The sequence below is a fragment of the Varanus komodoensis genome, unplaced genomic scaffold (genome assembly GCF_004798865.1).
Source record: "Varanus komodoensis strain SLA01 unplaced genomic scaffold, ASM479886v1 scaffold29_1, whole genome shotgun sequence".
NCBI lineage: Eukaryota > Metazoa > Chordata > Lepidosauria > Squamata > Varanidae > Varanus > Varanus komodoensis.
Window position 1 is genome coordinate 6,990,608 of NW_025335759.1, and position 25,690 is coordinate 7,016,297.

General features: G+C 41.7%; 1 protein-coding gene across 3 annotated transcripts in view; it reads right to left on the minus strand.

Moving 5' to 3' along the window:
- Positions 1–25,690, minus strand: part of ARID1A (AT-rich interaction domain 1A) — an 86,599-nt gene that overhangs the window by 21,145 nt on the left and 39,764 nt on the right. Inside the window, exons 5-10 of one of the 3 annotated variants that reach the window (XM_044435342.1) lie at positions 6,907–7,147; positions 6,266–6,355; positions 5,264–5,431; positions 4,014–4,332; positions 2,342–2,487; positions 2,139–2,248 (exon numbers count right to left, since the gene is read on the minus strand). In XM_044435342.1, the coding sequence (XP_044291277.1) occupies positions 2,139–2,248; positions 2,342–2,487; positions 4,014–4,332; positions 5,264–5,431; positions 6,266–6,355; positions 6,907–7,147 (1,074 nt within the window). Of the gene's footprint in view, positions 1–2,138; positions 2,249–2,341; positions 2,488–4,013; positions 4,333–5,263; positions 5,435–6,265; positions 6,356–6,906; positions 7,148–25,690 lie in introns of all 3 variants that reach the window. The other 2 variants (XM_044435341.1, XM_044435343.1) reach the window with 2 other exon arrangements.

Consider the following 25,690-nt stretch of genomic DNA (forward strand, 5'->3'; position numbering starts at 1 on the left):
GAATCCTGTAAGGCTTTGCTCCAAGAACTATGATCTCCTGGTAGCTGGCCTACTTTGGATTTCGATCCCACTTCTGGTTGATAAGACCAGGAATCAAATATTGTACAAGCGTCCTTTCTGGAAGACTGACTATGTGTCTTCCAACTGTTGTATTTATTTTTGGGAAGACACAAGTTCACTGCCAGGAAGTTCTCATTTGGAAAAAAATGCAGGGCTGGACACACTAAAGGAGTGTGTATGGAGCCTTTCAGCATGGGCTCCAGATTAACTGCACCTGCAATTGGTGTGGCCCAGTTCTAGAACACTACACCTGTACTACATCCAGGAATAGAAGACATTCTATACCCTCAGATGGAAGAAGGGGTATCACTGAATGGCTTTCTTCCATTAGGTACGATCTATTAAAACTGCACTTTCGGTTGATACAAACAGAGATTTTATCTACCAATGTTCTTGACAAGCCAAGCCACTCCTCCATGCAACAGAATTAAGCAATTTCAACTGCCAAACGTACAGGTAGATTGTATTGAAAAAGCCAAATTAAGAGCTATACATAAGGAGCATACTAAAAAGAACAGGAATTCGCTATACTTTCTCTTATCATAAAAGTTAACATCTGAGAATTATTACAATCCTTTGGAGTAAGAAAACTGCATTAGTGAAATGAAGCCAGGATTGGCAAGTTTGTCAGCCAGACAGAAATGGTTCTGCCCACTCACAGTGTGTTTAGATGCCACCTTAATGTATAATAGGGATGGGACATTCTATGTGGAATGTGATGATGCACATTTTTGTTCAGCTACTTTGCTCCTTTTCCCCTTTACTTTTCAAGTGACAGATGGCAACCGTATGCAAATTAGCCCATTCAGCATTTCTCCTTGTCAATCTTTTACTTTCCCCTGAAAACTGGAACTTGCATGGCCACTGACAAGGCAGAACTGGACAGACATAAGTGCACACTTGCACACCCATGAAAGATTGACAAACATTTAAAAAATGACAGAGTTGTGCAATTATCGGGGGGAAGGTAGTGGTAGTAATCCAGCATCACTGCAAAGGGGCTGTCACTGGTGGTGGCAGGTGTGAACTTGTAAAGAAGGCAAGAGTTTTCCCACTCTTGCCAGGCAAAAGTGGCAAGAGTGCTAGCTCTTGTTAGCGGATCCCTTTGACCCAGTATAAAATTCCTCTCCTGGATTCAAGCAACATGCCATTTTGGGTTGAATAACCAGCCAGACCACTGCCTCTCAGGATGGCTTATTGGGTTTGGATGACATGACAACCCATTGTGGCTAGTGACCCAATGCCAGGTTCTCGTGTTGTTTGAACCCAGTCATTGTATGGAATATAATCACGTATGTCTACTAAATGAGGCATAACCAAGGAGGAACCCAGTGGAAATTAGCTCATTGTTAAAAAGCAAAAAAAAGAGTCCCTAGCAGCTCACGCTACTTAACTCCAGCGCAGCTGTTTCTCCATTTCAATCTGCAATATGATTAGGTATTCCTGTTATTACTGCACACTCCCTATAAAGATCACATGAGAAGATTGTGCTGGCACCTATAGCCGGAGAGGCATTTTGTGCACTTTTGAAAGTTGATGCTGGTCAGTAAGCTAGTGTGTGGTTTGCTTTCTATACATAAGAGCTCTGCACTGAATGGGTGAGATATTCCATTTCAAGTCTTCCACAGGGAAGGTTCACGGGTGTAACAGATCAAGTCAGAGGTAAAATCAAGTGCTTTGGAGCAAAAATCTGTACCCTGCTAGCAATGCAAGCCCTGAGGCCATCTATTGGAAGTAAATCCCAGGCCAAAGGTATAATACAAAGTGAGTAATAAGAGAGACACAGACCAAGTATGCTCCCCAGGTACACTGCGAACTAGTTTTAAAGAAGCCTATCATTTCTATTAGATATGCTCTGAAGATGAATGAACAAAAGTCTCACAAGAGGTAGTGATACTTTTCAAAAGCAACAGAATGTGGGATAAAATAATTAGCAAGAAAAGGCCTTATTCCTTCAACATAATCCAAGTGCATAAGTTAAAATGAAATGCACATCAAGAAATCCTCTCACCTTAAAAACTTTTATATGAAACAAGTGGTCTGACTTTCACAATGAATACAAGAAACTTTTTTTTTACCTTTGACTTGGATTCAGCTTTTGGTGTTCCATCTGCCTTATTATTCATTTTTGCAGCTGGTGTTAGTTTCACATCCCCAAGTCCCATCATTTCAGGACTTGCAGCCATCCCTAGAGAATCAAGCACAAACATGAGCATGTTTTCCAGTGGTCCATCTCAAAATCTAAGAAACTTAGTGGAAGACTGAGTACAGCATGCCTTACCTGCAGAATTGTTAGCCATATTTCCACCCATTGAATATGGTGGGCCCTGGGGATTCAGCATGCCAGCCATGCTATTAATTCCTTGGCCATAGGGAGGTCCAGTTCCCATCATTCCTCCTTGGTTAATATGGGGGTAACCAGATGGCCTGTAAACAACATGACTATATTAGCAATATTGACTGTGTACACTTAGAAAACATATTCGACTTATGGATTTTTTTTCTGATGAGGTTCCAGGAGAAAGAGAATCCCTTTCTCCTCACAGCTGACATAGGCTATTGTAGGTCTGGCCTACTGCCAACTGCTGGCTTAATATATGGTTTTGGTCTGAGCAACGGCTCTCCCTGATGGTTAAAAATTCAGCTTTCAGGTGCTCTTCCCAATACACCTCACTGGCAATAGAGGCTCTAGATGAAACCTTCCCCTCCCCCCATGTAACCAAAGCAATATTTTACTGCTTTTATTGGTTAGAGGAACAGATGAATGCCAAAAGAAGCCTGGTTCAGATGTGCTGTGACTTACAGGTTGCCTAGGGGTTGTCGTGCCATATGAAATCAGTGAGCATGACTTCCGACCCTCACACATAACCAGCAGTCTGTTCCAACAGTGGAACATGACTGATTCCCTACTCCCATGGAGTGTGTCTTCCCATTCCTGGACTGGTGTAATTTGCATTGGGCATTCCATTGCAGTTTGGCTGCCTGGGTTATCTATTTAACACCAGAACAGACCATGTGTTGTGTGAGGGTTGTTCAACCTTGCATAGCCTCCATTTGATGGGTTCCAATTAAATGAGAACCCTCAAGCAGATTTTGGGTGGTGGTATTGATTTATCCATTTATATTGCTACACTGCCCAACATCCAAAGGTTCCCTGGGTAGTTGACAACAACTACATCCTCAAAATGGCAGCTGCACAGCTTCAGCATGGGGTAAACAACCTATAGCATTTGGTTGTGTCATGTGAACAACCCCAGAAGGGCAGCAGATAGATAATTATTTTACCTCACACCAATATATACCCCTAGAACCTCTTTAAGAGAGAAAAAGACTGAACAGGTGCAAGGAGTTACCAGGAGTGATTTATACTTCTCATCCCCTCAGGAGACAGCTATTGTACACACTCAAGAGGAGCAAGACAGACAAAGCTAGTGCTTCCCCGTCCCCTTCTGCCTTGCCAGTGTGTGATACTATGAAACTCTTCTCTTCATCTTGTTCCATGGATTGGAAGTACTAAAAGCTGCCAGCAACACCTCCCCCTGCACCAAATTAGATATATTTTGTATGCTTGGATCCTCAAGATCATCATGTACCTGCCTCGGTTCTTTTTCACACCCAACATAAGAACAAACCCTACCAGCCCAAAGTCTTTCTGTTTCAAGCAGGGTAACTAAGAGGGTTTTATCCTGGATTTAGGAAGATCTGATGGTAACTGACAAGACCCATTACTGTACGATGGCTGAACTCTAGGGCAGCCTTCCACGAACTGGTGCTCTCCAGATGTGATGTGCTACACCTCCCAGCATGACCCAGACAGCACAGCCGGTGGGCCAGGAGGGACGTTTGTGCACATGGGAGCTGTAGTGGGCACTGGGCTGGGAAAGACTGTTCCCAAGAGACCCAGTGCAGAGACAGCATCTGGAAGCTGCACACAACAGGCACGTACTGCCTACCTAGTCTGGATTGAGTTGACAGCAGCATGCATAGCAGCAGCAGCAGCAGCAGCTTCTTGTGCTTTCCTGCCTCCTGGTGGAGGACACATCCCAGTCCCTACTTGGGGAGGCATGTTTGCCATGTTGGGTCCATAGGGCCTGTTCCCCATGGCAGCATGGCTTAATCCTCTCCCTGGAGGAAGTCCAGGATAGGGTGGCACACCCGTCTGACCATGGATCTGACTCCCTGCTCCCATGGGGTTCATGGTTCCTCCTATTCCTGGACTGGGGTAGTTTGCATTGGGCATAGCATTGTAGTTTGGCTGCCTGGGATATCCACCTACAGAGGAAAGGAGAAAACAATCAACAAGACTGCATAATAGTCTGGCATTAATTTACTTTACAAGTTCATTCTATGAATGTAAAAGGCGCATGAAAAAGTAGAATGCAATTTAGTCCACATCAGAACCACTGCAGTGCCAAAATCATGCTGAACTTTCCTGTGCGTAGCTCCACAGGAGAGGTTGTGACTGAACCACTGCTAAAGACTGAACCAACCAGTGAAGATGCCCATCAAATTATGACTACAGTTAGTCACTAAAACAAATTCTATTAGTTTCACTGAGCTACCAAAGTATGAACCAAGAACTATGAAGAAGTCCAAGCAGCAATGTAGAGTATTGTACCCACATAACCTCCTTCTGGTACCCAACACCGTTAAACAGCACCTTTAAAAAGTGCTATTTTTGCCACAGATTTGCAAATTACGGACAGGCATTCCATATTTCAGATTCAGTAAAAGTACAACTCACCACACCACTTTATTTAAACCCAGCATATTGTTTCACCTCAACCATTGGAAAGACAGTGCAGATAGCAAATCAGTAAACACATGCTTGCATGTTCTTTATCCATACATTTAATTGGGACAGCAGTTTACTGTCATAAAGACAAGCTTTGGGGCTGATTGCATCTTCCCCTTTATCTCATCCAGTGTAGCCATGTGGAGATGAGAAATTTCCATTTTAACCATAGTTTAGTGGATTATCCAAATCCTATTGTGGTTAAGTTCGTTATTAACCTACAGTTTTAAGTTGGCCTGTTTCACGAAACCATAATTAAGATTAACCAGGTTCTTCAGACTTGGGACATAACAAGCTGCCGTTAATAAAAAAAAGAAGCAAAGGGCTGTTCATTTAAAAAGGTATGTAGAGCATGCCCAAGGCTCTTTCATTTTATTAGTAACAGAAGTACAAGTCTAATGTCCTTACCTTGAGGCCCATATTGACCTGCCTGAGGTCCGTAACTGCCCATAGAGTTTTGCTGGTAAGGTCCCATCCCAGCATGCATCTGTCCTCCAGAAGACTGACGTGGAGATAAGGCAGAGCCAGGCTGAGGGGAATTATACTGTGGCATCTGTGGATTTCTCTGTATATAACCTACTGAAATAATAAATTTTAAAGTGGGTTATGCAGCATGGAAATACACATTTTAAAAATGCATACCCCTACAAGTCCTGGAACCCTTAAATTCTATAGAAATTACAGTTTAAAACCTCTTAGAGGTGTCACTTTAATACTCAGTTCCCACATGGTAATTTCCAAATCTTACAAGAACTCGGGCATGGCACAACTATATTTTCCAGCCATGACTGCAAGTTTTCTGCAATGTCCTCTAAGTTTCCTGTATCCACTGTGAATGATAAAGATGCAATAAGAGATATAGATACACATGGTGCTAGATAGGTTATTCTCAATAAATGCCCTACTTCAGAGATGAAGAAGAACTCTTGCCTGCTTCCTGTTCTTTAAGGAATTATTTGAAATTTAGAGTTCACTATAAATATAGTCTTGGAAGCATTCCATCACTTCTGTCCAAACAACCAAGCATCCATACCCACACTGCAGTATTTCCATTGGGTGCAAAAGATAAGAAGTCATTTTGGGGGCTGCTGCAGGCCTGCAAGCAATAGCCTTGAGGTGGTGTGGTACAAGAAACTAATATAATTGGAGGGGGGGGGGAGATAGGCATTATCTGTGGCAGCTGTGAAACATTCTATCACAGAAATATTATATGCCCAGCTATATGTCTTCAGCTTAATACATCTCAATTCCTTACTCTGTCTAACACTAAAATATAACACTTTATTCTGGAGTAAATTTATTTCAAAGCTGGGCATGGGCTTCAGGACTGATACTTCAATCACAGTGTGTTGTTATTTTTAATACATAAAAAGCCATGAGAAATGGCCTTAACTGTAATCGTGCACACACCTCTTTCTGGGGCTATGGTTGACTGATTCATGGAGGGATGCAAGATGCTGTCTGACTGGCCACTAGGTGGTCGAGGTGGCATCTGGTTGCCTGTGCCACAGAGAAAATGAATTATCTGTAAGTACATTTCTGGGTAATGAAGTATCCCTTATCTCCCCACCCACCACTGAAAGAAAGAACCCTACAACAGCACATTATAGAGAGAAAACACTGATATATAGCCTGTTTTATCTCCCAAACTGATAATATGATTAATATTTTGCTTATATCACTTACCTATAAAGCCTCATTATTCTCATTTACAAACAGTGGGCAAATAACTATTCCAAAGCTAACCAACAAATGACTGAAATGGATTCTAAACCCAAATCTTCTTTACTTTATATGTAATTTATTACATCTGTATCCCAACTTCCCTCTTCTTCTATCCTCAAAAAGCCCTTGTGATACAGGTTTGGCCAAGAAATACTGACTGTCCTTGGTCATCCAGCAGGCTTTGTTGCCAAGTGGATATTTACACTTAGGATGAAACTAATCAACCCACTGACTTCACACCATCTAGAGGAGGGTCCTGGGTCCTGAACCTAGGTGGTCAGTTTCAACACAAGAAGGATGTGCTTGTCACCAAAAAAAAGTGTTACCTGGAACTGCAGCAGGAGAAAGTGGACCAGAACGTGACTGAGCAACACTAGCAGGAGATCCAACTGGCGAAGGAGAAGGTCCTCTGATGCCTGGCAAGTGAGGAGAGGTATGTGGAGAGAAAGGAGACTGAGCAGGATTACTCTGCTCTCCTTGACTGCTGGAAATCCCTGATGTGCTTACGCCAGGACTCAGTGCTCCTTCTGTACCCATAGGCAGGTCATCTATTGAACCGGAGAGATCCTACAGAAAGACAGAGACGGGAAAGCACATCACAAGTGGCTCTGCAAATAGTTGGGACATAACTAAGAATAAACTTTTTTTTTCAGAATTTATGATTAACTTCAACACTACTTTGTGATTAAAAGCTGATAAATTGTTTAGGACAAATTCAAGAAATCCTTTGTTTCTTTAAGATTTATGGTTCCCTTTCTGTACCAGTATCAGACAGTGAACACATTTTTAAGGCCACGTATTTGTGTATTTGGTTGAATATCAAAGGATGCCAAGGGGAAGTCAAAGCCCATCACATTTAACTTCACAATGAATGAGGCCTGGCTACATCCTAAGAGAAAGCACTGCCAGATCTTCAACTAACATCTTTCACAAAACCATCCGACTTACAACTATTATTATACTGCTATTTTACAGCATTACTTAGCAACAAGCATGTTACACAAAAGAGTGCTCACTCTAAAGTTTTTTCTATTCATTTCCATCAGATGTCTCAGCGTTCCAGCATTATTTACCTGTGTTTCCCTCCACTCATCACACACTACCACAATTACCCTTTTAGGCAGATTTGCACTTCTGCTCTCTTCCTCATCCAGCATAATGCAAGCCATGACAATTCCATTTGCCTTTCAATTCTATATAAAAAATCCCTGTTGTGGTGGATTGACCAGAATGACACGAAATGTTCTTGTATGAGAAACTGCGTATTTATGGAACTGTTTTCTTTTGTTAAATTTCTTCCTTAGGGTTAGTGTATTTTGACCACAAGAACTCCAGGATGCACTTTGAATCTTCAACCCTCCCCCCTCACCCACTTTTTAATTATCAGTGTAACACATTGCAAACACATAATCAAGTGAGCTTACAATTAAGGCCAGCTGCTTTGCTGAAACACTGGTGTGATCTTAAGAGCTGATAGGTTGGGAAAGATACATTCATAACATGGTTATGGAAGGACATTTCTAAGAAGTTACATACAGCTAGCAAAACATTCTTATATTATAAGAAACTAGTAATCTGTTACAGAGCCAAATAAACTAGAACTGCCATAAATGGGAGGTTAAGTCCACAGGCTTTCTACAGAAGTTGAACATTAAGGGGAGATATGAATGGCAAAAGTAGGGGTGGGGTCAAGTATTCAGAACAGGAATTCTTGAAAATGCGAACTCCACTCGAATCAACAGACCCCATTTCAAGTTAGCTCCAGTGGGGCCAAACCTGAACTGGGACTCGTGTCCTCCTTCTACCCGCTCCAAGATAGCAATGGGGAAAGCAGATGACAAGACAGGTTGGCCTGGCCCACTCACCTGCTGCATGTTGCCTTCAGCTTCATCCCAGAGTGAGGGATTCCTCCCCTTCTTAATGAAGTGTGTATATGAGTGTGCGCACACATGTGTGCACATGTGCAAGGGGTGGCTAGCAGATTGCGCAGAAGGCTGTCTTCTTCAAGTCTCCCAACTTGAATACTAACCCACTCCCAACATCTAAGTCAGGCAATAAAATGTACGGGTGAGCAAGTGAGTGCTCACAAATTTCTATGGCAGAAAGTATGCACTCTGAAACTATGGAGAAAGCAATCTGGTGGTGTCTGTAATTCCAAAACCACAAAAGCAACATGTTTCACAAATTGTACAGGCACTGTAAAAACAATGCTGATCTGCTAACAAAATTGCATGCATTCTCGTATCTCACTGGTCAGATAACAAGAGCAGTCCATTCTTAGAGAGTTAAACTATGGGCAGGACAATAGTAAGCAATGATAGTACAAGATACACAAACTTTATTTAAAGCGAAAAGGCGGAGAGGAAGCCCCCTTGAAAATCAAGCTATCAAAGTAGTTTGTGCCTCTAACATGCACATAACGGGAAGAAGTACAGCGGAACAAAACAATACCCTACTCTCCACTGTAATCCATTAAGGCGACTTGGGTGCTTCAACAGAATATTTGTTAGAACAGTTTGCGTGCAGTCCATTTCCTGTGAGATTATGAATGCTAGGTTTCCCCAAGCAAAATATTTGCTATGAAAAATGGGCTTGTGTACAAAATTCCTCTAAACAGACTTTTATGAGATCCTATGATCTCTACTGATGAGTACATGTATTATGGAAAAACAATGTTCTCAGTTTACACTGAGAAAGATAAGCTATAAGGCAACACTCACCAGGACTCCAAGAATCTTACATCATAGATGTCCAAAGTATTAGGCTGACCTGACCTGGTTTTCATTTTGTACAGTATTTCTTAATGATGCAAGTGTTTCATCACAATTCTGACCATGTAGGAATTACCTTTCTTCTGGTCTGCAAATTAAAATTGAGTTACTTCTTGTCTTTTACAGCCAAAGCCCTCATCTGTTCCTTTTTTGCCATGGAAGATCATTTTTTAAAGTCCGCATAAAGTCAGTTCCACGGTTTGCCACAAACTGGTTACCTGGTGCCAGTGTGGGATGCGACCCTGCACTGCCACCTAGTTCTAGCCAAAGGAAGAACAGAAGGGAGGCCAGCCACACTAGGCACCTCATGTGGATAGCAGAGTTTCACTGAACCCCTATAAAGCTTTCTGGCCCAAGCAGCTGAGTGTCTTGCTCTCTGACTGCAGCTTTGCCTTACCCACATCTTCAAGGCAGACTCTGAGAAATATTACTCTATTTGTAGTCTGGTCTGCTTTCTATGAGCAGCTCTTGTAAAGCTGGGGTGATATTTAAGTCAATCAACCATGTGGATGGTAGCTAGCTAACTGTTTCCCGAAGACTCAGCACCCTGCCACAAGCATCCCAGCAATATTCCAATTCCATGGTGAAGGTCTGTGTAATCATCCACACTCACATGACGGGGTCTTTCAAAGGTTGCCACAGACATTAAGGAGGACATGTACTGGAAGACAACTTCTGGAAAAGTACTTCTTCCAGAGCTGTAATACTGTTTTAAAGGGCCCTGTCCTATGGCACTGTGATAGGATATCAGGGTAAAACTAAGAGGACAAAAGTCCATGAACTGAAGGCAGGGGGTGCATACATGAGATCATAAGCACTGCGCCTTGCTAGATCTGAAAAAAGTCCATCGTTTCTATCAACGGCCAAAATCCCTTTGAGAAACTTCCAAGTACAGCATAAAGGTGAGAAGCACTGATAGCTCCAAGCATCTAGTAATGACTACCGTACAGACTCAGGCATCATGCTCTCCCTTGCAGTATACTCACAGGCACTGTTAAGAGTAGCTTCACAGTACACATACACGCAAAACTCAGTCAGAATATGCTCTTGTGACTGAACCCTAAAGCTGGCAAATACTCTAAATCCTTGAATCACACTCTTCACACAACTTTAAATTCCACTTGCAACATAACTATTAAAGGGGAGAATGGTGGGAGTTGTAGCCCAACACATTTGTTGAGCAAGAGTTATAAAGGGATGACCATAAATGCTTAACTGGATGGGAAAGACCTGTGAAGATAAATTGGCCCGGCCTGAGTTTCATACACTTACAGAAATTATTGGATAGCCATTTCCAGAAGACTTGTTGGAGGGTTTTTGTTGGACCCCATTCTATTTATGATCTTGGGCCCCACAAAGTTCTATCTTGTTCCTCATGCTATTTAAAAGCTACATGAAGCCACTGAGTGAGGACATTCGGACAGTTAGAATGTCGTTCCATCAGTATGCTATGACATGCAGTCTTATCTTTTTTCATCAGCAACAGATAAGGTAGTAAAAATGCTCAATCAGTGCCTGGCAACGGCAATGGATTGAGGGAGGACCAATTAAATAACATGTAATCCAGACATTCATCTCTCTGGCTGGAGATTCCAAAAGTAGGTATAGCCAGTATAGCACTTGCTGGCACCAGCACAAACCTGGACACCCTTTTTGGCACCTGCTGTAGTACTCTACCCTCCCACCACTTCTTCTTCTTCATCATTAAAAAACATTTTTTATTAGAAGCTTGGATTGCTTCAAAGCAAGGGGCAGACCTCTAGCCGCTCCCATCTTCTTTGCCCATGAACATCTCTGGGCACCCAACAGGTCTCTTGAGGTACTCAGGAAATGAAGAAGGCAGATGTCTTAAGGCCATGCTTTCATCTGCAGTGTGTCCATTTTGTGACAGTGACAGGATGATAAATGTGTGCCTCAACCCCAAACAGTTGCCTACCCAAGCCCTCAAACTCACAGCTTAAGGATGCTTACAGAGCCACCTTTATCATTAGAAGCACAAGTGTCTTCTGTGAAATGGAACATCATTCACCAGTTTACGCTTGTACACCAGCTAGGCCCATTTCCAGATACAGAGTGCCTCACTTATGTAATCCTGCTCTTGTAACTTCCCACTTAGATTACAGCAATGCACTGTTTGCAGAGTTGTCCTTGAAAATGGTTTGACAACTTCAATTAGTAGAAAATATGTCACCTATGGTACTGGCTGGGACTGGGCAATATGACCACACCATGTCAGTATTTATCATCTTCACTAGCTCCCAGTTAATTCCTGGGTCCAATTCAAAGTGCTGGTGTTAAACTACAAAAGCCATCACAGCTTGGAACCACCAGATCTGAAGGCACATATTTTTCCATGATATTCCTACCCAGCCCCAAGAACATTATTAGAAGCCCTGTTTCATGCTGAGGTGGCTATTTTCAGTAATAGTTTCCCATTTATGGAATACATCTTCTCCAGAGAAATCTATCTTTCCCCTTGATATTTTACCCGAGGCACACAGCTACCCACCAAAGTACCATTAGATGACACAAAGATTTCCCAATCTTGCCACTCACAACACAGCCACTATTACTTTGCTTTCAATCGTATCATTTCATCTATTGCTGCGAGAGGAACACAAGTGGCCTCTCTTCCTGGTGCAATTATTGTGAGTTGCATGTGGGCAGGCCTCAGACTAGTCTGGGGGTGACAGCTAATTCTATAAAAACAAAGGCCTTTGTCAGAAAACCCAGATATTGTCAATAAAATAAACAAACTAGGAATATGGAGAAGAATATTTAAGTGGTAGGAGAAGATCCAATAACAAGTGGTGCTCAGTTAAATCTACTGTTGCCACGCTGACTAGGCTAGTAAGTTCAATAAAAAAAAGCAGGGGTAACCCTTCCAAGCAATCCTACCTTGGACGTGTTCATTCAAGAATGGTCTGAGTAGACAAACATAAAGGGAGAAGAAGACATTGCCATTCATCCTAGACAAAAAGCCTTTTCATGGAGAGCTACCAAATGCACACAAGATGAACCGCTTGTACACACTGGCACCAGAGGGCTCAAGCTGACTGTAACTGCACACAGGAAACCACTCTCTCTTTTTTTTTTGCTGGGTGGGGGCTTCCCAAACAGTGATCAGCACAGAACTGTGACCGTATGATTCAAGACTCCCATGGTGACCATGTCTCACATTAGCCAGAGAAGGTAAACTGTGGACAATGCAAAATTTTTGTCGATGTTAGGCATCACAAATGCATCCTGCACCAGGGCCTTATGATTCAAAACTATGATTCCACTCATGTTGCTAACTAACGAAAAATGCATGTTAAAATGTTCCTTAAAGTCCATCTTTTAAAGTGGAACATGTGTATGCGTGCTAATAAAACCATTTTAAAGGGTTTGAGGTCATTTTTAGGTTATTAACATCTAGATTTACCTTTGCATTAGGTCAAGAGTGTAGAACTTCCATCCCTCTGAGGAACAAACCACAAGCAGTTAAAAAATACAAAATTTCACTTCAAGTTTCTTAACAGACCCAAATTAAAAATTGCAGTGCTTATGGATTAAATGGGTAGGGTAGTTTAAAGATCTTTTTATTTGGCTGTCAGGAACTACCCAATGTCAATGCTCAGCAAAGCTTTTTTCCCTCCTTCTTTGGATAAAGCCAATAAGGCAAGAGAAAACAGGAGGTGCAAATCAACAGCAGTAACTCTGCCAGCATGAAGGAATCGTTTTGGTCTGGATAATTTCCTCACGTGTTTCCAGTGTGTGTGTGTGTGTGTGTGTGTGTGTGTGTGTGTGTGTGTGTTTAATGCATTTTATTGCTCATCTGCCATGCAGATCAAAAATGCTGGAGGGATTCCAAGCATTTCACACAGAAATCTCACACTCCAGGCTGGCTCCAACCCCAAAGCCTTCATTTCTTCACTTGAAATACTGCCCAGTGTTATTTTGGGATGTGACCTGATAGCGGAAGCCCACAGGGACTCCGAAACTATAACTGTTCCAGCTGCGATTGGTTGCCCAATTCAACCTTATGCCAGCAGGAGTCTGTTCGTGCTGTTGGTGAATATGAAATCAGTTGCTAACACCACCTTTTCACACCAAAACAAAACCATGCCTGAAATCAAACCAAACAGCACTTCCCCACAAAGGGGGGGCTAAGGCTGCCTCCAAGATGAAAGTGGAATTCCCAATGCAGACAAATACAAGATAGCAGAATACTCTTGGAACATATTGTATGTGACATTTTTAATGCTAGATAACCCACAGACTCAGTACCTTTGGGGATGACTGCCTAACTCATTCTATTGTCACAGGAGTGCAGCAGAGGTAAGGGTTTCTGGTTCTCATTGATGAGCTACTCAAAGTCTAAAGAGGAACAAAAGCACTTTGAGAAGTACTTGCTTAGGTTGGAAAAGAGAAGCAAGGGGGCTGCAAGGAGGAGTGATTTAAAGGGAAGGCTGGAAGGAGGGCAAAATCTGATAGAAGAAATTGCAGAGGGAGAATGGACAGAAAGGAAAGCCACATATGGCTAGGTGCAGCAGCCATAAAGCATTCGAGATTGAAACAGCCACTATAATCTCTGCAGGCAAGGTCCTAGCATAAATTATATAGGCAGCACAGTAAACAAGATTTACACATGTGTATGGATATATTAGACAATATTTAGTCACAAACGTTCGGAAACAGTACAAGGTGGTATAAAGTCAGATGCTTAATGGTACAACAATCATGGAACATCCAGCATGGACATTCATACCTGTTCTAAACTACTGCTTTGGACCTTTAAGCTATATGGTATAAGCAAGGTAATTTCTTGATAATGCTTCTACAGATCTTACAGGCCATGTCTGCACTGTTGCTTTAGCTAGATCAGCATTCAAAAAGGTCAGAAATACAATTTAAATGCCAGGAAATGTAATAAAGCACATTGTACTTGAACTAAAGCAAGTACCAGATTCATAATAATCTGCTTGTACTAATGAATCTTCTGCTTTGAAAGATTCTAAACTATACACAGTTCCCACATTTTCAACATCACGGTTCACATGATGCCTCCCTTCTAACCTTGAATCTACAAAGATGCTCCAGGATCATCCAGGCAGTGGTACAGCGATTCTGTCCCCACAACCCCACCATTGCCAAGCTTGTACTGAGGGCGCTTCTAGATCACAGAAGCCTAAACACAGGCTGCCTCCCCTTCTCTGCTCTACAGTACAAGAGGAGGCAGCAGCTGCCATAGCTTGGCTGTGCAGTAGCCAAGCCAACACACTCCCTACCTCTTTCTCAAATGACCTGACAGCTACTTGATACCTGCCAAGTAGGCAGGACAGCAACAGGAACATGGCCACAACAATTTGGGGGTTGATTTCCAAGGCCACCCTAAGCTGTGGTGCCCTGCCTATATTAAAATATTTGGAGAGAAAGTGCATGGGCACAAACATGCTTGAAAATGCACACACGCACACAACCTACACACTTTTTTCTAACAACCTTAATTCTATTGTATAAGCATACACTTGTTAGAAGCCATTCAGGCCCTCTCATCTTCTATAAAAGGTGTTCACGTGACTAAGCATTCACATTCCATTACAACCAGAAGCATATTCAAAACACCTTTAAATTTTAGGCTGTGTGAATGATTTTGCCAATCTCTAATTTCAATTAAAATACCTAGTCTTTATGGTGGTGGAGATACATGCAATGACAATGCCACTAATGGGTAAGAAATGAGGCAAAACAGAGTAAGACAAACCTCATCCAAGATGCTTTTAACACACGATTTCGAGCCTGACTTTTATTCTCAATGGCTATCATTTTCAAATAAAGAATCTCCACATGAGAAATCAGTGAGCCTACTCAACAAGCATGTACCATAATCATGAAAGCAATATGAAGCATCCTACACTATGCAATTCGCACTACAATGGCATCATTTACATATACTTTCCACAACTAGATGCCTTCCTAATATTTTGAACTACAACTCTCAGCATATGCATGTTACACTTCCTAATCCCCAATTGTATCACAACAATGGCATTATGAGTTAAAGTCTACCAATCTGAACAAGAACCACGTACAAACAAGAATAAAGGTGGTTAGAGATTCCTCTTTCAAATGTATACAGCTGCTAGAGTTTTAGAAAGAAAGGTCCTTAGCATTTTTGTGCAAAATAACAATGCAGTGAGACTATTTCCTCATTGATACCACCCTACCCATCCAGCTTATACATGCATTGAATTAAATTTGTGTCCTTCAAGAAAGGAAGACACAATTGATATAAGGAGCATTTGAACTCATTCATTCTTTCAACAGAGAGAACTCTCCATTTGTCCTCCCTCACAACAGGAGTTGCCAGCTTCTCTACAGTGTATCTGCACTGACATTGATTGCTTCAGGATGGAAACCAGAACATGCCGAGGGTTTTGAGGCTGCGAAAGGAAGCAAAAGCTCCTTCCTCTCGTCAGACTTTACACAAAACTGGTAGAAGCTGCTGGCTGTATCTGCAGTGCAGGGAAGAAGGGCTTGGAAAAGAGGCTCTGAGGAGGAGCTTGGAGTGTGTGACAAGAGAAATTTCACTATAATTGCAAAACAAAAACAAAAACCAAAAAAACCCCTATCTAAGCAAGTTGTCCTGGGGAGAAGAAAGAGAACGAATGGTCTCTTCAGCTGTTTTGGTGAAAGTAGGGACAGAAAAGGGAAGACAGAAGAGCAGCTGGTTTCACCACACTCCTTCAACTAAAGACCTTGAGAGAAATAGGGGTGGGGGAGCCAGTACTGCTACTGCAGCAGCCATTGATTTTTCAGAGGTCGATACTCCACTCCCACAGATCTGCTCAGTAGGCGCGTTAATCACATCCACTGCTTCTGCTCAACACCATTCCACCCCAATCCAGTTTTTTTTTAAGAATTACCCATAAGAATACATTCTCAAAGCCCCAACACTAAGTAGAGATCGGTAATACTCATGTCCTTTCCCTTCATTTTAAAGAGGAACTCTAAGATTGTGGTTGAAGTCACAAAGTAAGAAGGGAAAGCATCATGATTCATACACTCAACAAGATGTCACTGGAGAAAAAAAATCCACCATATGCAGGAAAACCAGCATCCTCCTCCTCCTTTGGGACAGTAGGGAATGGATCTCTTCTGCAAACAGCCACATTCCAAAAGCTAGTTTCTGCTTAACCCTTCAAGAATCCCTATTTGAAAGCTAGTAGTAAAATACAGGGAATAGAAATGGTATGTAATTTACAGCAGTTATCAAAAATCCTCAGTATTTTGACTCTGCCTTGCCAGGAGTAGTTGAGCATCTGATGCCAGCAGTAATTCTTATCCAGCTGTCTGGCTGGCGGCAACTTTTGGAGAAGGCTGTCAGAACTGACCCTGAGCAGATCTGTGGGGATTTCCCTAGTTCCAAGTCATTCTCTGCTACTTTCCACAGAGGCGCAAGCTCAGCCTCACCAGTGGCAAAGCTGGTGCCTCCCACTGCAGGAGAACTGGAGACCTGGCTCAAGGTGAACAAGCTGCTTTACTACTGTTGTCTGTCAAAATAAGCTAGGAAGGAGAGGAAAACAAAGAGACAAGAAGTAATCCAACTGCACTGACTGCCGTAATCCTCAGATTTCTAGAGGGTTAGATCTGTGTCCCTTGAAGTGCGACAAATGTATTGCATCATAATCTTCCACAGTCTGCAGCTTTACTTCATCAGCTGCATGGAGTGTTACACTATGCTGGCAAACATATGCAAACTTAGTTATTCATACTGGAGTGATGAGGTTAGACGGAAATGTAGCATAGAAAATACAGGTGACAATATTGCTAAAAGTTTACATCTGTTAATGATACTGACACTGCAAGCATTTTAAGTCAGGGAATCATCTCATGCTCTGAGCCAAAAGGAATGTTCAAAGATACTGAGGCCCTTTGCACCAAACAGCGTCAAATAATGGGTTAATTAACCGGTTATTTGCTGCAACACCTACTGGACACACTGCAGCCTGTTTAGGGACTGGATATTAATTAGGGACTGCTATATAACACACACCATGACACGGTTTCATGACATTCATTTATTTAAAAACGAATCGGCCATTGTACATGAATGGAAGAAGGTCTTTCATTTTTATATCATGCATGGACAGGTGCGAGTACCTTCTGCTTTTACTCAACAAAGACATAATAGGCTCTTGCCATGTGTGACATCTGAACCCAGACTACTAGATTATTTAGGCTAAAAAACACACATGGCTAACCCATGGTTTGATGCTGGTTGGACAACTCTGTGATCTGCAAGAGATTTTCTCTGTTTAATATTTATAAGATTGCACACTTATGCAATAAAATTGATAATATCCATTCTGACTTGGAAACCACAATTAACACAATGCTTATTATGGAATGATGTCTAATTTCATGGGACCCAATTTAGATACTATGGCCTGAAAAACTGGACAAAATCCTTGGGAAAATGCTTTCAACCATTTGCTGAACTGACCCTTACTGAAAAGTAGGTGGAAGATAACTGAGTCAAATGCTGTTCAGCAAAATCAGGAAGGCTTTCTTGCAGGGAGAGCTGCTAGCATTAACACCAGACCCATCCAGTGGTGGCGAAAAGCTTTAGACTAATTGAAACTCCCATGTTTAAGGGCAGAGAGTAGAGAGTGGGACATCATTAGCGTTCCCTGGAAGGTAATTTTTTGATCCATTTAAGTCAGGATTTCATAACACAGACCATGTTTATAACATACGGACAATATTTTGGACAGGATCTTCTTTGGGACCAGTGGCTGTGGTTTAAATCAATCAATCAATCAAATAAAAAGTATTTGTCTAGCCTTCAACAGAAGAGGACTGTACTGAGGAGACTTGGAGCACCATTAGATATCCTTGGCCAACAAATACTTCTGGGCTGCTGAGAGCAATCAGGGCTTGGGGACACTGTTCTTTCACTACTATGCTCCTGTTTAACCAAATGGCGCCAGAAAATAGTTTTCAAAGGATTACAGCTCTATTCTATGAAATTTAATCCCCTGGTATATAGCAAAGTTTCACCCTCTCTTTATTTAATTAAAAAATCATCTATATAAAACCAAGAAAATAAATTACTTATCTTGGAATCATTAGTATTCAAATGACACCCAATTCTTTTCATTACGAAAGATATAGAAAGAACAATTTCTTTGAACAAGTGCTTGGACATTATTACATCTTGATTGAGGGCTGAGATTTGAAGTCAGCTAATGGTTACCTCAGAGGGAGATGTAGGACTCAGGGTATGACCTGTTGCGGACAATATATTGCCCCAAAAGAGGGCATCTGGTCATGGAGGCATCCTACTTTAATGTTTGATTCACAGGATCATCTTCTGCCACTCCTTCCCTTACATCAGGATCTTGCTTTTATCTGTCATCCAAGAATGAACACACAGAATACTGGAATGCTCAGATCCTAGGCTGCCCTTGAAAATAGTTTGGAGATCAGCAAGGCCAGATTGAATGGATTTAATTCCTGCTTCCCCACAGGAATTATTATATTACCTTTGTCTCAGTACAGCAGAACTGGCTATTGGCTCTGAAGACTTATTTACGTTGCTGGTCCCCTCCCTTATAAAGTCCTTAATGGACCGATAGATAATGAGGGAATAAATACTCTAAATCTTCTGCCCAGACCTTGGTCCTCTTTTATACTGGCAAGAAAAAGGAGGGTTTGGAGTAGGGTTTTTCCAACTGTGTGATCCCACTGTACAGAACTCTCCATTCCTGCTCCATCACTATACACAGAAAATTAAATTGTCCTCTTTCTGTATAGCTTCTATTATCTGGTAAAGCCTATTTCTTTTTGCCAAAGAACTTCTGGCCTTGTGTTTTCTAATGCTTTTTGCTGGATTTTAAGGTGATTTTATTGCTTTGTTTTTAATATTATCTTGTTTTGTTGAAATGACAACAGAAATTTTATAAATAAGAAATGATTGCTAGGAGGGGGGATATGCTGTTGCTATGGTAATAGCTTTTGCTGTCTTCCCTATTCTTTCAAATTCAAGTGGGGGCCATGAAAAATGTCACAGTGCGTGTATCAAGCAACTACTTTTTATAAACTTTGCCTTTTATTGTAAACCAATAAATAGCATTTTAAAAAACATAGAACCATGGAAATTGGAAAGAGAAGGTAGACTTGGGCTCAGAGGAAGTCTGCCCTCTAATGGTTAAGCAACTTGGGTTTTATAGGTGGGAGGGTACAAGCTTAGCCAAAGCATGCCTCAATGTCTGTGAACTTTCTGAAGAAAGGATGGGCAGAAGATAGATCTCTACATATTTTGGGTAAGCTGTCATCCCAGCATGACCAATGGCCAGGAATTATAAGCCAAGTCCAAAAAAGTGCCAGTGTCACCAGCTCCTTGCCCTCCTAATACACTAAATGCTGAGGAGTCAATTTTCAGCATATAAAATCTTAGGGAATTAATTGGTTTCTTCAACTTCATCTTGGTGGGTTGTCCATACCTGCCCCTCTTTACTTTGGTTGGGGGCATATTATATACAAACGATTTGCAATGTAGTCATCTTGTTCCATAAGAGAACACTTAACATATTTGCATCTTTAGCTATTTTGTGTTGACCGCATGTATCTTGCAAGGCCACAGAACTGAAATTAAACTGCTGGTCTTAATGGAACAGGTTAGTTGAGAAACAACAGCCATATTCCCAAGACATCTTCTATGTAACTATGGTAACCAACCCACAGTTGTACATTGGACATACACCAAACTAATTATTAGCCATAGGAGGTCAGAGGTGGTTAGGTAAAGTCATTTACAGATATATCACTTTTTACCATTTCAGGTTTTAGAAACATGTTTATGCTTGGTCATGAAACCCTGACATCACCATCACACTAATGAATGGGTCTTCACAGAAACTGGAAGTTTAATACACATGTAGTTCCCTTGTCCTGCTAAGGATTCTTCAAAGATGTAGGTAGTGCTAAGCCATAACATTCCTTAAATTGTCCTTGTAGTCAAAAACATCTACTGGGGACCAGGTTGGGGAAAGCTGCCCTATTGTATGTCCAAATTCCATCAGCACCAGCCAAAACAGTTAATGATCAGGAACGCCGCAAGCTGCAGTCCAGAACTACTAGAGAGTGTCATGTGGGGGAACATGCAGCTTAAGATCATGGATTCCATCTAAATGTATGCTGACTTATTGAATTCAGTCTAATCTGGGTATTTTTCTAAGAGTATACTAATGTTGATCACTAAAAAGAAGTCCGTATCTATAATTCGATGTTTGGCCAATATGGAATTTTAGGAGCATTGTTCGGCAGTGGTTCCAATCCTATTTGGCTGAACATTCCCAGAAGGTGGTGCTGAAGAACTACTGATAGGCACCATGGTCTTTGTGGTTCCTCAGCACTACTTATGCTATGCTATTCAACATCTACATGAGTTTGTTGGTAAAGTCTCCCCTCTTCCTCTCTCACGACATGTACAAAGTCTCCTAAAGTCTGCTTCCCACTCCCACCCCAAAGGGCAACTGAAGCTTGCAAGGGAGACCCCAGTTCCTCCAAGAAGTTCTGATCAAGTCTGCTTTCCCAGCCCCTGAAGGTGGGGCCTTCCCAGAGTAGCCCCTGGAGGAGATAACATTTCAAGCTAAGTTTCATCACTGTTCTGATGATATCCAGATCTACCTCTTCCTTTCTTCTGATGCCATGGAGGATGCAAAAATATTAAGCTATTGCCTAAATGCAGCAACAGACTAGCATGGTTGAACAGATCCAGGCAGAACAGAGGTCGTATTGGTTAGCAGACATCTAGAGTACAATCAGTTTTGGATGACATAGTACTCCTTCTGAAGGATAAGGTACCCAGACTGGGGGTACTACTGGATCCAACACTGTTCCTCTAGGAACATGTGGCAGTGATGACCATCTTTAGGCTGGTGTACAACTTAAACTCTTCTTGGGGAAAGATGTGGCTATTTAAGCCATGATTTAATGATCTTCTGCTTAGACTACTGTAGCATACTTTCCATAAGGTTGCCCTTGGAAAGTGTTCAGACTTAGCTAGTCCAACATGTTAAGGCTATATATTTTTGACTGGAACATACTGTGGAAACCACATTATAATGGACCCTAGATCCACTTGACTGGGTTCAATTTTGTTTTCAGCTTTAATTCAAATGCTGGCTTTGATGTACAAAGCCCTAAATGGTTTGGGGCCGGTATAACTCAAGACCTTTCTCCTCCATATGAACCTATCCATATTTACCATCAGTTGAGGCTCCGTTGTAAGGCAGGTTAGGTTGGTGAATACATAAGGGCAGAGTCATTTCAGCAGCAGCATCTCAATTGTGTAATTAATTCCCAAGGAAATAAAGGCTGCCTCCCTGGCTACTTTAAATGGGTTTGTAAGTGTTTAACGCTGCTTGATATTGTTTTATTTTCCTCTGCAACTTTGTCTTTAATTGTAATCTCAGAATTTATTCATTATGCCTGTTTTATTATGTGGCTTTGCAATAGTACTCTGACTGTATATCACCCTGGGTACTTTTTAGGTGAAGGGTGTGATTCATAAAACCATTAAATGAGATTTAAAATGTTCAAGACCCCATTTTAAAACCTGATGTTTATCCACTTCTGTCACTCTCTTCTTCTCATCCTAATTTTTCTTAGGGTATAGCAGCCAAGCACTCATTGCAATGTACAGTTACAGTGCATTACTTTATTTATATGGAGCAACCGCCAATGCCACAGTGGTTCTTCCAATTCAGTGATTCGACAAGATTAAGAAAAGCCACTCTTGGGAATCCAACTTCAGAACTGGGTATCCTCTAGCAGTTTTCTGATTAAATACCAGTCTGCCCTGCTTACAGAAGCTGGGCTTAAAGCAGAAGAAAGAAATGACAGCATTGTTTAGAGCGCATGCGCCTGTTGTCTAATCAGTTCCTTTCCAAGTCGCAGCTGGCTTCATATTTCAGTTAATTTTCTAACTGAAATTGTTCCTAAGAAAACAAAAACTCCCATCAGGGGAATCTGTAACGTATACAGGCAGGAAGCCATGCCGAGCCACCAATGACTAGAATAGAAACAGGAAACGGGCCCTGGATCGAGCATAGAGCGATCTGCTGCAAACACGGCCTCCTGCACGAAGCACAGGGACAGCAAACTGCATCAGTGGCTCAGCAGCATGATTTATAAGGCAGGCACTGATTGGCCGCCCCGTTGGAGAGAATCGAGCACACAGCATTCCGTGCTGCTTGGAACGGCCATGACTGACACAGCAGTGGGGGGTGGGGAATTTCCTTCCAGGTTAGACTCGCTCACTTCAGAAGTGGGAGCTGGGGAGTGCCACATGGACAAACAGCAGAACTGTTCCAAGCAGCAGGTCATACCCAGAAACCATGTCACTAGAATGACGCAAAGATTCCTAGCCAGAGATTTGCTAGTGGCTTTGGAACACATTGTTCAAATGCATAAAGGCTACTTGTGTGTTGTTATTTTTATTAAAGGAGAGAAAGGGAGGAGGCTCCAGAGAAATAAAAAATAAGACATGGGTAGTAACATGCATAGTTTGTTTTGCTATTAGTCCTTTCATGCAAATGAGCAGAGTCATTCAGCAGCCAGGTCTTAGAGGAACCTTTCTGCCAAAACAATTTGGGAGTCACTGATCCTTCAAACACCATATGGATCTCTGGCACTGTGGTCTGGGGAACCATTCAGAGCAATGCCTAGACAAGTTGTAATTAGCACAGAGATATTATTTTCCCATGAATGTATGAACTGCTGGGCCCTGTTCCACATTATGAATTGAGGAGAGCACAGAACCTTAAGAGCTTGCTTTGCCCAAGTAACCTGAGCCATCTACATAATTCACAGCTCAAATATGGATTTTCAGAGAGCAGATGTCCTCTAGCTCAAGCTAACACATTGCTATGGCTTCTTCACAGGAATTCTGCGAAGGGTGTCAATAAAACCACGTAAACTCAATTACACTATCTTCAGAAGAGATGGCCTCAAACGAGTTTTCTTTAATGCTTTTCTTTAACAGATGCAAGCTGAAAATGGCTGAAGGCATACCAGTTTTATGCAGTAAACCTTTAAGCAAGAGTAACAGTGCCACTGCATCTGGTGGTGGTCATTCATACAAGGCAAAATTGGGTTGACATGCCAGAGTTATGCTTGGTAATTCACAGGCTGAGAAATGGGGGAGGGGGGCTACTAATCTTCCATTTTGAACTTGAGGCACACTGCTTCTTGAACATAATCTTTTGCAACTATAGGTGGTGAATGACAGCTGTTTAATTGTGGTCTTTGAATTTATGCATTTATAATTTCCTTGCTATGCATATACCCTCATTCTGTGCAAGTAAGTGCAGAATGTGGGATCTGATGCAAACCAATGTCAAGAGATCCCTTTCTTTAAAAAAAAAAACTGCAAGCACTGAGGCCTTACATCACTGATGGCAAGCTGGAAAATGCTTGAGTAATGCTTGGTGAAATCTCGAAAGCTGAGTTTTCCAGTGGCTACAAATAGCACTTCAAGGCCCTTTGCAGTTTCTTGGCCATCAACCTGACAATCAGAATTATTAAAATATGTGGTATTTGCATACTTCATACCAGTACTGTATACTGGCAATTTAACCTTCTATACCAAGCTGCAGTCCCAGCACCTACTGTTTGTGGGTATTGCAGAAGTAATTGGCACAAAAAGTGAAAGTGTCTTTTATCATCAAATAGGTGCAGAGAAAGAAAAAGTTACCCATTACACTTAAAAAAAAGTTCTCAATCTGCTGAGATGCAGGTGAGACGTGATGGGTTACTGCTCAACCTTTCATTCATATGCTTTACAGCAGCCTTGCCAAAATGTTTTGGAATACAACTCTGATCAGGCCCAGGCAACATGGCCAATGATCTGCTATGCAGGGAACTGAAGCTCAAAATACCTGAAGGGCACAGGACTGGGGAGGGCTGATTTATAAGGATGCTAGCTGGATCTCAACCAACTTTTATTTCAAGGTTCTTTGTATTCGAGAGTCTCTTTATAACCAGAGGCCTTTGCTTAACACTTGTTACTAGAGCACTGGAAAGCTACCTTAGACTTCAAATGCTTGAGGGACAGAAGATCCAGGTCTTCTTTAGCAGTGGGTAAAGATTACCACAGTCTCTCAAAGTTTGAGTTTGCTTCTTGTTATGGGACATGCTTACAGTTTGTATTCCCGTCTGTGAAGAGGGGAGCAGACTGATGCCTGGATGAAACATGCAAGAGGCTTATCTGCTTAATGCCCAGTACTTTAGCATCTGAAGGTAAAGGTGAGGTGGTGTGCACACATGATTAACTCAAGATGTTCGTGCCAATCCACTCTGATTTTGAGGCATACAGTTCAGGCAATATACTAGCAGACTAGGTTACTTGCTGCAGCTCGCATCTTGCTTATGGGGAGAAGAAGAAGAGCCTGGAGTTGCAGTAGGGACTATAACAGGAAGATGTGAGGCCTGGATCCTGGCAAGTTCCCAGTGGTGCCACATCATAACACTACCAGAAATACACTCCCAGATCTTTATAGTACAGCATTCCCCTACTGTATCAGGCCTGAAGACCCAAAAGACAAGGGGATTGTTTCAATCCATCTCAGTGAAGACTAAAAGGGAACAGCAGTAACATCAACAACCATTCATGTCAGGCTGTTGCCGAGTAGTAATTGGTGTTTTCATGCATAGTTGCCAAGAGAGTTGCCTGGGTAAGATATGATTAGGAGAAGAATTACACAGTTGTTATGGAGTATAGCAGGTATGTCGCAGTTCCTGCATTTGTGACTATTTTGATACTATTACACTACTGGCAATCGCTGTTGACTGAATATAGCATAGTTTGCACCAATGTAACAGAGGCTCAGTCACCACCATTCTTAATCTGGTCTCAAGAATGGGCTTTTTGGCAAGCACAAATTCAGATTTCAGTTAACTAAGACAGTCAATGCATTTGCAGAAAAGCCTCCCAATTTTTCTCCAAGAAATAAAAGTAGCTTCAAAGTGTCAGATGCCTACCTGCCCTGTCTTGGCCTTCAGCTGCCATGTTTGAAAGAAAAATCACTTCAAATATTAATTAATAATATTCACACATAAACTGTTAATGTTGATGTGATAATATATTATTAACTGTTAATAATATTAACACATCAACATTACTGGGGAATTGCCTAAAGAACAAGGTGAGATATTCCCTCCTCTCCAAATCCTGCACAATACTAATGTGGTTCCAATCAACACAGATTATGTGTTTATTCACACATTCCACACTAAACTTTATTCCCCTCTACACAAGTTTATATTTAGTGCACTTCTAATGTAAAGT